The sequence below is a fragment of the Rosa rugosa genome, chromosome 4, assembly GCF_958449725.1.
Source record: "Rosa rugosa chromosome 4, drRosRugo1.1, whole genome shotgun sequence".
Taxonomy (NCBI): domain Eukaryota; kingdom Viridiplantae; phylum Streptophyta; class Magnoliopsida; order Rosales; family Rosaceae; genus Rosa; species Rosa rugosa.
In genome coordinates, this window is record NC_084823.1 from 26660678 (window position 1) to 26677082 (window position 16405).

The following is a 16405-nucleotide window of genomic DNA, read 5'->3' on the forward strand; positions in this document are numbered from 1 at the left end:
CTTGATTCTGTCCCCGCACATGTTGCATATGCTAAAAAGAGATGTACCCTACATGTATAGAAAAGAAAATTGGGAAAGAGAACAAAGAAATGTACATCAGTTGCGCTGGAGACTCCCTCCACCTGTCCATCACTTATTGTTTAGTGACCATCTAGAGTCGCAGTCAATTAGCTAGCAGCAGTGAAATGTCAGACCAGCCATTTCTGTGACAAGATCTTCCAATTGTCATTCCAATAGTACGAAAATAAAAAGAACGAATTGCAGTGCAGGACCTCTGAAAGCTTATTTCTAAATTGGATTTTTTGCACCAACAGTGTCTGGACACTTGGGTGACTGACAATATGATACCCGAACTTACAAAGTCATCAGAGCCTTTCTCGAAACTCAGAGCCTCTCTCTCTAAGTTTAGAGAGAGAAAACAGATCTGAATCTCAGCTCTCCCCCCCTTCTCTCTTCCCTGAATTGTGATCCTCCGGATCTCGATCGGTGGCTTGAGAGTTGGGGGGGGGGGGACCCTCCTTGCTCTGTCTTGCACTCACTTCATTTCTCTGGATTCTCTCACACCCTTTGTGGTGGCTTTACACCCTATTAGTGGTGGTTTCCTGACTTATGTTCAGGATTACAGGACTTTGTTCCTTCTTCCTCTGTCAAACATCCCAGAAATTTTTCAAATCCTCAAACCTCCATAATTCCCTCACCCATTTCCTCACATAAACTCCCCTCCAACTACCAAAGACTTGTTCCTTGAAGTTTCTCATAGCTACCTCTTAAAAGTGAGAAACACTTACCTAGAGGAGTATGGGTGCTCACGCATGGGTGTTTCACCCCCCATTCACCATTAGATTTTTTCTTTGCTATTGGCTTCTGTCCCATTTCGGTGGCTTTGGTTCCTTCCCGGTTTGAATTTCTCTGGTGGAGAAGAGAGCGTTTGTGTGTGGGTTTGGATCCTATTTATCACCTCATTACCTTGGTTTGGTTTGGTTTGGATTTGTATTTTGGGATTGTTTTGGCAGCGGTTATTCGGATGTTATCTCCTCGATATGGCACTTTTCCCTACCTTTTGGCTCCGGGCAGCGGCGGCGGCTACAGCGACGGTGGCACGGTTGGCTTGGGTGGCGGCTGTTGTATTGTAGAAGATGTTGTTTTTCTTAATTTTTAGGGTTACTCTCTTTTGCCCTATCTATGTGGATTTGGGTTGAGTAGTAATTTTCCTTGTTAGTATTTCTTGTAATTGGGCCTTGTTTGGACTCTTTCCATTGGGTTCTTCCCTTTGGTTTTTTTAATGAATGTTTTCATTGACCAAAAAAAAAAAAAATACCCAGACTCATTTTTTCTTATCTCTGTCGTACCTGCGGTCATTTTCCGTCATATCTTCGTCAATTTGACCACGTGCGATGCACGTGATTAGTTAAATAAGGCAAAAAAGACTTATTTGCCCTCAATACGTTTTTTTTTTTAAAATAAAATTCAATTCGTTAAATTTTCTCTCTCTTATTCATCATCCTCTTTTTTTTTTTTTTAACTGAAGATGAAATTAATAAAGAGAAGCAAAAGAAAAAGAACAAACAAGCACCCTGCTCCAGATCAAGGAGGAGGAGGGGCAGCGTCATACAACAAGATGTAAAAGGGAGGAAGGCGGATTGATAACTCAATCAAGATAGCACATCCCCCTGATAGCTAAACCAACAACAAAGTCTACTGCACGGTTAGCCGATCTACGGGACCATTTCCAGTTAATTGGAAGAGGAGACGAAGAAAAACTCTTAGATGTGATAGATAATTGGAGAGGCTGTCCACTGCATCGAAGAGGAAGATGAGCTTAAAGCTATAATAAGGCTGGTAGAGTTTGAAACGAGATCCACTGAAGACAATCCTAGAAACGAGATAAGTGAGATGGCTTCCACTGAAGATCATCCTCTTCCTTGAACAGGTTGTGATTAATGGTTGGAATGGGTTTCTTCCAAATTGAAACTCAATCCCATCACCAATCAAATGGGTTTGTCGAGATTTTGCTGGGATTTCTTTTGTTTCTGTTCTTTTTGGTTTTTTGCTGGGTTTAAGAAGATGAACATGAAGAATTGCTATCTTCAAACTAGTTGCTGTCACTGAGGTGGGAGTGGTGGTGTCGTCACTGTCGTGGTGCCATGGTGGTGGTGGAGGAAAGGTGGTTAAGCTGGATTTGGAGATGGAGTTTCGGGAGGAGAGAGATTACCAATTATTTGATATATTCTGAAGAATCCCAAATCCAAATTCCAAACGATGATGAAGATCATAGTGAATAGGTTTCTTTAAATTTCGTGATCAGAGAAGTTTTAATGGGGATAATATTTAATCATGACGATTGGATTAGGATTTTTTTTTTTTTTAGAATGTATTGGATTGGCCGACTAGGATTTTTGATTAATAATTTGGGAAAAAAATACAAACAGTACCCAACTTATGGCCGACTCCGAATTTTTGTACCCAAATTTTCAAAACTATCACTTTGGTACCTGAAATTCGGACCCCGACCCAACATATGTACCTGCCGTCCATGACGGCGTTAACTATCATGCCACGTGGCATTTTCTTAGGGGTAAAACTGACCCTCAGTCTTTACCTCCAGGTTGCGTATTTTTTGTATTTTTTAACCTCTTCTTCCAGAGCTCTCTCTCTCTCTCTCTCTTCCCTTAACCATCATCAGCGACCACCCACCACCACCAGCAGAACCCTCATTCCTCTCGCCGGCGGTTCTGCCCCACCACCGCCTCCACCTCCTCCACAAAAACCAAAATCCTAGAAGACAAAACTTTTTCTTTGCCGCCACCCTAAACCAAAAAAAAAAAAAAAAAAAAATTCTTCCAGCAGCCCCGCGCCTCCTCCTCTCCAGCCCCACCCGCCTTGCAGCAGCGCCTGCTGCAAAGCCCCATAGCTGGCCAAACCAGCACACCAGGCCGAGTGCTGCCCAGCCTCACCCAGTCGCTGCCCAACCTCGCCCAGCGCATCGCGGCGCCTATCTCCCCGCCTACACGCACAACGCCTACTGCCCCCGCATCAGCAGCCCCGCGCCCTGCGTCCCACTCCTGCGCAGCCTACCCAGCGCCTCGTGCCTGCGCAGCCCACCCAGCGCCTCGTGCCTGTGTAGCCCACCCAGCGCCCCTCGCCTGCACAGCCCGCCCAGCGCCCCGCTCCTGCGCATCCCATCCAGCGCAGCAAGCCTGCAACCTGCCCGCCCGCGCCCAAGAAATAAAGTTAATTTGGCCCAATTCTGGGTTTCATTCTTTTGGCAATGGTCTGGAGAAGATGATGGGAGAGTTGGGAGGAAGAAGAAAATGAAGAGAGCTTGAAGAAGAAGAAGAAATCTAGTGAAAGGACGAGAATACCCCTCAAAGTTTGACAGTTGACTAATTCCGTAACGGCCAACAGTGTTCTAGGTATTAAAGTTGGGTCGGGGTACGAACTTCAGGTACCAAAGTGATAGTTTTGAAAATTTGGGTACAGAAATTCGGAGTCGGCCATAGGTTGGGTACTGTTTGTATTTTTTTCCCTAATAATTTATTCAGTTTTTATTTTCAATTTTGAATTTATTCATTTAGGGTTTGTTGGAGTGGAAAAGTCTTTTTTGCCCTCATTTTGTGACTCACGTGTGTCACACGTGGTCAAGATTGACGACGCCGTGACGGAAAATTGACGCAGGTACAACATTGATAAGAAAAAATGAGTCTGGGTATTACTTTGATAACTTTGTAAGTTCGGGTATCGTATTGTCAGTCACTCAAGTGTTCAGACACTGTTGGTGCGAAAAACCCTTCTAAATTCTAACTCAAGGTCGAATCTTTAGCTAAAAAAGAAGATAAAAGAGAAAATTTTACAAATGGTACCTCAAATAAAAGCCATTCATTATTTTGATACATCAGTTTCAAAAACTATCATATTGGTACCCAAACATTAAAACTCGAATTACTTTTAGTACCTACCATCTATAACAGCGTCAGCTCCATTGCCACGTAAGCAATTTTATGGGTAATTTCATCTTTTCTTTCCTCAATTTTTCTTTTTCCTTTTCTTCCTCTCATGATCGTAAAAAACTCTCTCTCTCTCTCTCTCTCTCTCCATGCCACCAAAAACCCAGAAAGCATAACCAGCAATTTCAAACCAAAGAAACATGGGCCATGGGCTGATGATGTGGTTGGCTTTGTTTAGGGGTACCGGGGTAGTACCCAAGAACCTAGTTCAGAGGATTGTTTATGGCGGCGGAAGAGTTGGGATTGTGTGAGCTTGGCGTTGGGTTGCAAAGCAGAGAAACTGGATAAGAATTGCTTGGTGCGCCAAGCTTGACATGGTTATGAAAGAAGTAGATGAAATCGTTGTAAAGCTTTCTCATGTGGTTGAGCTCGGACATAAGCATGGTGTTGCTCCACATCAGCCTCTCGTTGTCCTCCGATTGAGCTGTCAGTGTTGATTGCAACATTATTGTAGTAGCTGGTATTGAGAGGACCACCGCCGCCTGAAGGTGGAGAGGAAACGAGTGGCGGCAGCGAGTTGCACTAGCTGGGAAACTGGTCGTCGGAGATTGAATTGAAATCCTAATTCTCTATATTCATCAATTCAATCCAAAATTGTAGCAATTTTGTTTCTTTGGTTTGAAATTGTTGTTCTGCTTTCTGGGTGGGTTTAGGTGGCATGGATGGAGATCTCTTTCCATCCGAGAGGGGGGGGGGAGAGAGAGTTTTGCGATCAGGAGAGGAAGAAGAGGAAAAACGAAAAAAAAAAAAAACTTTTTGCCGAAGAACAAAGAAAAAGAAAAACTAAGAAAATCAAAACACGAAATTACCCTTGAAATAGCTTACGTGGCAATGGAGTTGACAGCAAAATAGACGGCAGGTATTAAAAGTCGAATGTTTTAATGTTGGGGTACCAATATGATTATTTTTGAAACTGATGTACCAAAGTGATGAATGACTTTTATTTGAGGTACCATTTGTAAAATTTTCTCAAAATAAAACTCAAGGACGAATCAGAGTATTTGAATGTACCTTTCAAAATTTGAAAGGAGGAAAAAAAAAAGCTTTTAACTTCTCAAAAATATCCTCAGACAATAGATAGAGCCACCTATCTGGCAAATGGGCCGAATAAATAAGTAAAAAATATGACATACCCATTGAGTTATGATTCAGACCCATAAAGAAAAACAAATAAGCTCGAGCTATCTTCTCCTTCCGACTAATGAAAATTCACGTAATTGAGTCCAGCTTATGCGGCATAACTATAAGGGAGCTTCTATTCATACCTCCAATATTGGTATTTGGACCTCTCCCTTTTTTTAAATAATAGTTGACTTTGTCAACTCATGTCAAATTACAAATAAAGACATAAATAAGAAAAAAAAAATCTCTTATTATCTCTACGAACAGTAATACTTTTCAACTTGGAAAAAACTTTCTCCTCCAATGTAATCGCTAAAATATATATCACCAAACGTTATTTAACATTGTAGTCAAAATTTTCAGAATTTGACTTTGTCCTCGTAAAGTGATAGAATTCCTTGCTCACACAACTGACAATTTACAAGATCTATCACTGCGCTATAAAAAAATAAAAAATAAAAGGAGAGAAAATGGGAAACACAAAGACACCTCAGTTGATGAAGCCCTGCTCATTCTGAATGCAAACAAACATGTGAACGAGTGGCGACAAAAAATAGTACTCCAGCACGTTTATATGATAAATGCAGCAATGGGTAGTTGTCCACAAGATCGATCTTCCTGCACATCATCAATCAGAACAATTTTATGTGGAACTATTCTATAGATATGATGAAAAATTCAACCTTATGATATAAATCTATAGAGAATGCACTAGACTCATGGTTGATTATTGTAATTTCCTCAACTATCCCATACATATCTAAAACAAAAGAACCACGTTCATTTCAAGTTGCTATTGAATCAGTTTAGGGATAATGACACCTAAATGCAATGAAAATAGGGAAAATGGTCCGTACGGTATCCCGCCTTTGGCTCCTTATAACTTTTGGTACCTAACAAAAAAAAAATATCAATACGGTACCTGAAGTTCTCTGCCCGACCGAAGATTGGTACATATGGCCGTTACCTCCGTTACGGAACTTGTCAGCTGGCAAATTTCAACTTAAAATGACCAATTTACCTTTTTTTTTTTTCTTAGTTGTTCTTCTTCATATAATAAAAAAAAATCAAAAGATTTTTTTTTTTTTTTTTTACGGTGAATGCAAAAGAAGAAATGTGTCTGAAACACCCATCTCTCTCTCTCTATAGCGTCTCAACTGAAGCTATCCACATAGCTGAAATGGTGTCTGACGGTGGTGCATCTTTGGGGATACTGGCCCATCTTTGATAATTAACAAAGAAGAATAACAATTAAGCATATGAAGGAGAAGACTTAAATAATCTGATGTGGATTTTGCTTAAGTTCATGTGGATTTTGTTTAATTTCATCTGGCTTGTGTGATCTTCATCACAGGTGGTGCATCTTCTTCTTCTTCTTCTTCTAGGCTCTGGGTCTCTCTCCATTGACTAAAGCTAGCTCTATGGGTGTAGCCCCAAAATCAAACACTCCCACATCTGTTCCGTCAAATCCACATCCTCAAGAAACATGGACCTCACCGATCTCACACCCACCGTGGCCATGCTCGCCGGCAATGAGAGATCGACGCGCGTGAGCCTCTCAACACAGCCGTTTCTCAGCACAGAGAAAGGGAAATCATACTTGTCACGCGGGGCTCGATCTTCCTCGCTCCAGAGATGGTACTCTTTGTCGATGAAGAAGTCGAGGTCAGGCTCACGCACCCGGAAGCGCGTGACGGCGGAGCGCACACAAGAGTCGACGTGGGAGGTGTAGTACTGGTAGAAGATGAAAGAGAGGCAGAAGGTTTTGATCGGAGAATTGGGGCGGAGAATGAGAGCGCGGTTGACAAACTCGGCGAAGCGGTGGCTCGTGACAGGGAGGGGTTCGGCGTCGTTGACCAGGAAGAGGTGGTAGGAGAAGTCGAGGAAGGGGAGACGGGACCAGAGGGATCGCCATTGGCGGGAGACGAGGGAGTTGTGGATGGCCTCTAAGGTCAGAATCAAGGAGAGGATTTGGATCAGAATTTCGTCGGGAAGATTGTTTAGGGTTCGATTGGGTTTGGATTTGGGGCTTGAATTTCAGTGCTGAGAGAGAGAGAGAGAGAGAGAGAGAGAGAGAGAGAGAGAGAGAGAGAGAGAGAGAGAGAGAAGCAGACGAAGGATAATGAGAGAGAGAGGAAAAATGCTTAGAGAAAAAAAAATTAATTGATATGTGAATGGACGAAAGTACCCTTGTAAATTTGTCAGCTGGCAAGTTCCGTAATGGAGGTAACGGCCATATGTACCAATCTTCGGTCGGGCAGAGAACTTCAGGTACCGTATTGATATTTTTTTTTTTGTCAGGTACCAAAAGTTTTAAGGAGCCAAAGAAGGGGTACCGTACGGATCATTTTCCCATGAAAATAATACTTAGAAAACATATTTGTACGAGATGATGAGCAAACATGGTATTGTTGCCTACGCTAACCAAGAGTCGACAATTCATTGAAAAAGTGCTAGCACCTCTGTAACTCATATATGGAGGATGAACTTCCAAAAAAGAAAAAAGAAAAAATTGCTACAATTCCAAATCTTCAAAAACTAAAGGAGGTCCAACTAATGATTTTTGAAAGTATGAATAGAATCTTAAAAAAAAAAAGAGCTTTTATTGATTTTATTAGACGATGGACATTTTAGGAAGATTAGAGAGGTGTAGATAGCAAAATGGTTATTTGTAAAAGTAAGTTGGAGGTCTATTAAATGGGGACGTCTAAATGCCAAATTTGGAGGTATGAATAGAAGCTCCCTAACTATAATCAGAGGTGTGATGATATGAGAAAAACAAATGACCAGATTATGATGGACTTAATGGAAACTAGAAAAAAGTAAAACAAAAACAAAAAGTAATACAGTAAAAACAAAACAAAACAAAAATTGTCAGCTAATCAATCTTATTTCTTATTTAGTAATTAACTAATTTATTTTTCTTATCAAAAAGAAAATTCCTTAAATCGTAGCCGCTTTTCTCTAGAAACAGTACAGTACGGACCTTCCTCCCCACCCACAGTCAAAATTAACCTTATATCTATATATGATCTAGCTAGATTTTGAAAAATTAACATGAATGCTCTTGAAACGCCATTGTGTACAAATTTTGGCGTTGATGCTGTCTACAAAAGTTTAGAATCTCCGTGTATATATATATATATATATATCCATGTACATAAGCGGCATGAAGACCAGCTCTAAGGCACTTGTTCAGAGCTTATTAATTAGCTTAATTCTTTGAGACAAGTTATGGTACTTGTGGGTATCTCATACACTCATTTACAACTATTTGAACAAAAAATTACAATTATTTGAACCAAAATTACAACATTGAGAACAAAATTTACCATATTCATTTACACTATTTACATATAGTTAGACAAAAATTACAACATTGACAACGAATTTGTTTAAAAGCTTGTAACAATGTCGTAAGAGGTGTAATTACTATTATTAGAACTAAGATTATACAAAATAGGACTCAACATTACCACTCTGACAACAAAATTGTTGTCACTTTTGTAAATGTGGGTTAGTGGGTATGAGATACCCACAAGTACACTAGAATTTTCCTAATTCTTTTTCCTACATTACTTGAAGATCCTGAATTCTTAGACTGATACTTTCACTTGAGAGTTACACGCTACTGTAGGTGACATGCACATTTTGATTCTCTTTAGATGATAACCAAAAAAAAAAACTGCATAACCAAAGTTCAGTTTCTTAAAATTTGCATTAATTTTCTTTATGTGACAACTTCCCTACAAAGATATTACAAGGTACGTACGTAGATTGAATTACAGTTCGATCATCTAGTTTTTCAAAGTGATCGATCTTAAAATTCATTGCAATTGCACACTTAGACGACAAGCCACATGAAGAAGGCAGACCAAAAAGTAAGCGCTACCGAAGCAAGAACATAAGTCCACAGCATGATAACCGAACACTCTTTCTCTCCTGCTCCAAACAGTTGAGTGATGGTTGCTGCCAAAACATTAAGGATAATGTTAAGAGAGAAAGCATGCATTGAGAAACAGTCGCACATTGCAATTTCTGGTGTGTGTATATATATAATACCTATGCTCACTGCAGGTGGGAGTGCAAATTGAAGGAGAAGAACAAACAGATACAATGGATCAGAGTGTACTAAGCCAAATTTCATTGCCCCTTTAACGATCAATATGCCTGCAAGAGGCAGGGCAACATAACGAACAATGATGATGCCGATAACGAGAGAAGTCTGTATCCCAGACCCTCTAAGGCCTGAAAGAACATAGTGAAACTTGTCAGTTGAACTCAAAACTAAGTATGCCTAATTAAGAAAGGAAGACTTTGTCGATGCAGTTATTATTACCTTTAAGGAGGTTTCCTCCTATTATAAGAGTGACAGCCGGGATAGCTCCACCTCTACGATCATTAAGAGAGATTAGTTCAAAGACTAAAATGTTACTGAAAAGTAACAAATAAATGAACACAATTTCAATCAGCACCAGATAATGAACCATCAAGACTCTCATTATGCTAAAATGTAGTAAGAATGTGTTCGTTCAGATGTACAGCATTTGAATATTTGATCGAGTAAACATTTTCTCTGTAATCTTACAGTAGGAGCTACGAGCTAGGAGCTAGCTGAGCTATATTTTTGGTTCATAAAACATCAAGGGGCTAAACCCGTGGAGTTGGACACAGTTTTTGCTTAAGTTTTATACCCCAACAAGGAAGCAGTGTCATTAATCACCCGTAGAGGAGCGCCATCTTCTATGAATACTTTTCGAACTGGAGGGATGACTCCGATAACAAAGCCAACGATCTATATTAAAAAAAAAAGTGTAAATTCTATCAATGAGTCAATAAACATAGAAAGGGGGGAAAAGAAAACACATATTTGCATCGCCAAAAGGTAATACCGCTGCAACTATTGAGGGGGAAAAGATCGTTTCTAGATTGAGCTTTTTAACCACCTTCATTATACGGTTCATTATTTTGCCCGGAGGTGTCATGATCTGCTGTCATGAAAAATAACAAGCTTATATGCTATATATTAGCAATTTTTAACAGTAATAGTATTACCAAATAATATCTAGCATGCGATGATAATACATTAATGTCGTGCCTACTGTTTGGAAAGGACTCGAAACTTTACTAACAAGAATGTAGTTGGAAATAGTTGACATTAGAGTATTAACGTAACACTAATTAAATAGACAAGAAATACATGAACAACAATTCATATAAGAAAAAAGTAGTTAAACTACTCTAAAGAAGAAAGGGTATCAACCAAACCATGTTAGTTGGTTTTGGCAAAAGTACCACTAATATTACAATAGTTCTGGGAAGAAAACAAAGGCTCAGTGCAACTTACTTGGTTTGGGATGGAGGATCTCTCCAAAGATTGGATCGTGTCTTGATCAAGAGTGTCTCTCTTTGAAGATATCCTCACAATACTATAAACATAGGACCACAAATAAACAACCGAGATCTGGCGAACAAAAGCGATTGAAATTAAAAATGTGATAAACCAAAAAAAAAAAAAAAGGGTAAAATAAATAAAGAAAAATAAAGAAGTACCGCCATTGAAAGTGAAGCATATGCCAATCCGTAAGCATAACAAACATCAGGAGCTCCAAATGGACTCCCTTTTTCTTCACAAACAGCTGGAATTATAATAAGGAGCATGTTCCCTAAATTTCCTGCTCGAATTCACAAGCAGAAATTACAGAAATATTAATTTGTGGATACTGATCGATTTTGGTTGTATTAAAATTTCGGCATTCATCTTTTCTGGACCTTTCACGTACTCTGTCTTTCTTTTCTAACAAACATTTCATATTATTGAATATTCAAATTTACCAGCAGCACAGCAACCCACAGTAAGACCTCGAAGACGTGGAGGAGTTCTTGTTAACAGGATGAGTATCCATCCAAATATTGAACCAACAATAAAGGTCATGAGGACGTTCACAGGCATGAACCACCTATATATACATACATGCAAATATACAAGTCATGAACACATGCAATAGTATGTAAGACTTGATGTGGACTTATCAATATTCATTAGGAACTACAACAACTAAGTTGCATACCTTACAGAATAAGCAAATAGACATTCCTAGTATTCATTGGTTCCATGATTGTTGCCTATTGATATCAGTACTGAATAAAGGTTACTTTGCTAATGAAGTATACCTATTTACATATGGAACAGGAAAAGGTTGGCCTAGATGTAATAGGATTAGGAAACCTTTATGGGAGGCACCTAATCCTTAAAGCCTATATATGGACCTTGATCCCTAGCCTGCTCTAGCAATCACACAAGCATTCAAGTTCTCTGCCCCATTACTGAGATTGCATTCATCAGATTGCTCAGAGGAGAAGATCAAACATGTCCTATCCAGGTTTGTATTCTTAATTCATAGATGATGCATATGTGAGTGTGTTCTTATAGTTGAGTACAATGTATATTTATATGACTATCTATTTTACATCTTACATAGTATTTATTACTCATTAATCATTTTAAAGTTGTAAAAATTAAGTAGTACTTCTAAACAGAGGAGACTTGAACTCACAGCTTAATCATACTGTGATATGTTATGGTCTGGGCAAGGCTGGAACCAACCAGGGCTGGATTGAACACGAAAAATACAACCTGTTCATCATTAACACGATATCAATATAATACTCATTACTCCACTTCATTCAGTAAGAGAGATCGAAGCAAAGAGAAGTAGGTTAGTATACATACACTGTTTAAGTGCTTCCTACTGTCTTCCCCCAGAATATTGACGCGTTCAGTTGCAAGATATGAGCCAAGGGCAGTAATCAATAGGGTTTTCAAGACTGGAATCGATGCAGTGATAAAGAGCTGGAAAAGCTTCATCTTCATCTTGTTTCAGCTAAAAAGTAATATTGCCAAGCAAATTATAATAGCAGAAGATATAAGAATTCAAGAAAGAGCACTTTGTTAACCAAAAGAAAGAACACAACTACCACTACTACTTTGTAGTTCCTCATATTTTATACGCATACAGATACATGCATGTAATATGGAGGACACTGCTGCATTGCGTCACGGTTCACGAATGAACTTGTTCTGTGGGTTCTGTTTTCAGAAATATTATCTGCGACAACTCCTTCGAATAAGTCTAAATTAATTTAAAATTTACCTTTGCATCTTTTTTTTGAGTTGAAAAGGTCACACTTTTATAAAGTTCAGCAAGCAGTACAATAATGACTTGCCCATAGGGCCGTCAGAAGAAGCCATTACATAGAGCACACTACACTAGCACACCCCTCACACAAGCGTACTACTCAGCACACCCCTAGCACACCCACCTTTTAGTATTAAGCTCAGACAAAGACAAATTAGAGCTCTGAAGAAAAGTAAAAAAGACAACAGAGCCCCAATCTTTCTCCGCATTCTTTCCCGCTCAAGCCAAGAAAAATACAGACCCACCCTCTTTGTGGACAAAGAGAGAAAGGCCCACTACTAAATTAAAAAATAAAAACATAAGCCAACAATGAACCCAAAGCCCCACAGAAGTGGACCATATGCAAGGCCCAATTTCCGCAAACCCTAAAGGAGAAGACAACCCTGGTGTTGCAACCGCCACCTCCATATGGGTCCAAAACCTAGCACTGCCGCTGCCGCCACCCTCTCGGAAACCCCCGCCATCGCCATGGAAGCTACTGCTCCCATGGAAACCACTGCCGCCGTCAAGGACCAAACCCTGCACCAGATCGCGGCCAACCTTGTCCTGGCCAGCAGCGGTGATGTCAGCCTCATCCCTGTCAACGCCTCTGAAGGGAGAATTCCACGACCAGTGCCCTGATTCATCACAGCTTCTGTCCAATGGACAAGCACGAACCGGATCCTGCCAGTCCCCGTCACCAATCACCGATTGCCAACCAGCCCCAGACGCCTTCGACCAAGGTGCCCCAAGCATCAAAACTTCTCTGATCCTCTCAACCAGAGGATCACTGATATGCAAATTCAACTCCAAACCGGACTCCCGAACTCCAGCCCCGCTCACAGTCAAAAGCAAGAGACCACAGTTTATGAACACGAGGAAACGCCGAGCAAGCCCGCTATCAACCCCGAGGAAAAGACGAGAGAGAGGTGAAAAACCTTGCTCAATCGCAGGTACAAGACCGCCACTAACAAGCCGCCGCCAAGAAAACCCTCTAGCGAGGGTCAGAGAAGAAAACATGTTTCTAACTGGACTACCTTTGCATCTTGTTTCAACTAAAAAGTAATATTGCCAAGCAAATTATAAAAGCAGAAGATATAAGAATTCAAGAAAGAGCACTTTGTTAACCCAAAGAAAGAACACAACTACCATTACTACTTTGTAGTTCCTCATATTTTAGACGCACACAAATACATGCATTTAACATGCAGAACACTGCTGCATTGCGTCACGGTTCACCAACGAACTTTTTCTGTGGGTTCTGTTTTCAGAAATATAATCTGGGACAACTCCTTTTTTTTTTTTTTGAGTAAACTGAGGTTAGCCCTTTATTGAAATTGGAATATTACAATGAGATGATGCAAAAGTACATCAATAACCAAAATAAACAATACGAAAGGAAAAGATGCAAAAATTGCATCAACATATAAGGAAGAATAAATAAGGCAAGAATAACAGCCCCGAAACGCATGGCTGAATTTGCACTACTGATTACAGCCGTGTAGTGAATTGAGTAGTCGGTGGTTTGACTACCCATCGAACTCCAACGCACAAAGTGACAAAAATCAGCTTGGCATCGGAATGAAGGCACTCTCCCACCTAAAGATCGAAGCCGGCCAAGGGTGTCAGAACATGGCCATGTTGGCAGACGATCTTTCACGAACAGATACCAAAGATTTGGGTCTCGAATCCAATACCAATAACGCAGAGGAGCCCCAAACCATTTTGGCAAACGATCTCCCAAGAACCAGAACAAATACCATATCAATATGAGCAGTTGTCTCGGATCCAAGATCCGGATTTGAATACGACCCGGGTCCCAAATTCGGATCCAAATCCGGCCTGAATCCAAAATCAACTCTGCCGAGGCAAACTTGACAAAGGCCTAGGCCCAACTTAATCTCATTTGGGCACCCAACCACTTGGGCACCCTGGCTGCAGCCCAAATCTGGACACCCACACATCTGATCATCCTTCCAGATTGGCATTGTCGCTCCCCGGAGCTACACCGTTTCACTTCTGATAACGCTGGCCATACACCAGATCGAGAATCCCATCGCCACCTGGAGGCCGAAGAGCAAAGCCTCCAACCCTCAGTATCCAAAGAGCCCAGCGGCAAAACCAACCAGAACCACTGCCGGAGAGGATCTGCACACGGGGTCACCATCCACCGCCGAAGCAACAGATCGGCACCCAGACACCGAGTTGCCACCATCTGAGATGATCCGAACTCCATACCTCTACCCATGAAAAGACCGGGATCCCATGTCTGATTAGGATCCACCAAACCCCCACGCCGCCGTCCCCCCCCCCCCATTACTGAAACCGAAAGCAACAGCGACACGGGCAAAACCTGTCGGGGTTGAATCCCAACGCCAGGACGCTGCGATTAGAGTGTAGCAACCAGATGGTTGAAGAAGAGAGATTCGCGAAGCCACAGGACCCGCCAGCAATGGCCCGCAGACGCCATCGGCGCAGGCCAAGGAAATCAGACGGCCAGACCCTAGAGTTAGCCGCCGCAAGGGTGAGAGAGTGAGATCTCTCATTAAATTAGAATTATTATATCTGGGACAACTCCTTAGAATAAGTCTAAATTAATATAAATTTACCTTTGCATATTGTACGATCTATCTTATACATAAAATAGGTCTTTGACCCATAAGTTCAATTATAGCAAAAACTTTTCTCACCACCCTAACCAAAAAAAAAAGGCCAGGTTACCATTCAGCCCATTTAACCCAACATAGAGTAAAATTACGATTTTATAATATGCTCAATTATCAATTTACAAGACTGTCACCATATAAGGGATCAATTTTTAGTCATTTTAAGGGATTCCTTGTGGGACACACTTTTCGATTACATTTCGCAGTGTTCTAAAAAACGGCCGCCCAGGCCACCTAGGCGCCGCCTGGGCACTGGGCGGCAGCAGACCGAGGCGAGTAAGGGCTGGGCGAAAGTTGGGCTCTCAGGCGGTCTAGGCGGAGGCTGCGCGGTCCTAAGCGGCTCCGCTTGGCCGTTAGGCGCTGGGCGTTGAATATATATATATCAGGCCCGATCACAGGCGGACGTCCGCACTTTTGCTAAAGTGCGGACGTCGACGCAGCAGGAGGTTCCAGGCGGCGACGGCTACGCCGGGTTGGCCAGAGGGAGGCCGGAGGAGTCCCAGACCTCTTCTGGGCAGCGATCGAGGTCGGAGGAGGTTGGGGTTGCCGGTTTCTGGGCAGCCACCTCACTTGCAACTGCAGGTTCTGTGCAGCGCTGCAGAACGGTCGCCGGCGACTCCACCGGACCGCAGACCGGCTTCGCAGACCCCCGGCGTCCATTCGGCATGCTGCGCCGCCCTGTCGATGCTCGATCGAGGCTGGAGGAGTGACGTCCGCACTTTTTCTAGGTTGCGGACGTCCGCTCTCGAACGGCTCTATATATATATATATATATATATATATATATATATATTTTTTTTTTTTTTTTTTTTTTAATTCTCGTCAAAATAAAAACAAGGATTAGAAAGAGACCTCATCTCTAATTCGAAACAATTGAAACCTCGTCCTTTGAATCTCTTGCCACCTCTCTCAGTCCCCTTGATTTAAAACTAAAATCTAGCTCTCTCAGTCATGTTGATTCAAAATTGAAAACCAGGATAATGCCTCTAATAAGAGCAATTGAAAAACCACAAAGTCTTGAAATCTAAGAACTGAGATCGACCTTCTTTTTGTGGGGTTACTCACTCGATGATTGAACGATGAAGAAACAGAGAAAATTTGATGAAGAGAGAAAAGAGAGAGAATGTGGAGGGTGGTGGCTGTTGTTTGGTTGCTGTTTGTCGAGAGAGAGATAGAGAAGAAGAAAAAAGGATCAGATCAACACAACATGAAGATTTGAATATAATAAAAAGTGTGGCTGCTGTTTGTCGAGAGAGAGAGAGAAGGGATAGATCATAGATGGGCAAGTGGGCTTCATAATTGAATACTGCTTATCATTTAATTAAATAAATATTCAATTAAATAAGTGTTTAGTTAAACAAAAGTTTCAGTTTCTTGTCGAAATATGCCTATGTACTATGTTCTAGTTTTTTCATAGTTATAGGCTTGCTTTCAT

At 41.2% G+C, this 16405-nt stretch overlaps 1 protein-coding gene across 4 annotated transcripts; it reads right to left on the minus strand.

The window, feature by feature from the left end:
• Positions 1-8826: 8826 nt before the first annotated feature.
• LOC133745874 (protein PIN-LIKES 3-like) lies at positions 8827-16195 on the minus strand. 4 transcript variants are annotated; one of them, XM_062174035.1, is made up of 11 exons: positions 16013-16195; positions 11860-12010; positions 11684-11763; positions 10962-11086; positions 10680-10801; positions 10474-10590; positions 10019-10117; positions 9821-9921; positions 9466-9518; positions 9189-9374; positions 8827-9095 (listed from the first exon to the last, which is right to left on the minus strand). In XM_062174035.1, exons 2-11 carry the CDS (start codon positions 11998-12000, stop codon positions 8971-8973), a joined length of 1149 nt encoding a protein of 382 aa, XP_062030019.1. In that variant the 5' UTR covers positions 12001-12010; positions 16013-16195; the 3' UTR covers positions 8827-8970. The 4 variants fall into 4 exon arrangements, with proteins under 4 accessions (XP_062030019.1, XP_062030020.1, XP_062030021.1 ...); XM_062174036.1 differs by having other exon boundaries at positions 15823-16195; XM_062174037.1 differs by lacking the exon at positions 16013-16195 and adding an exon at positions 12105-12225.
• Positions 16196-16405: the final 210 nt, after the last annotated feature.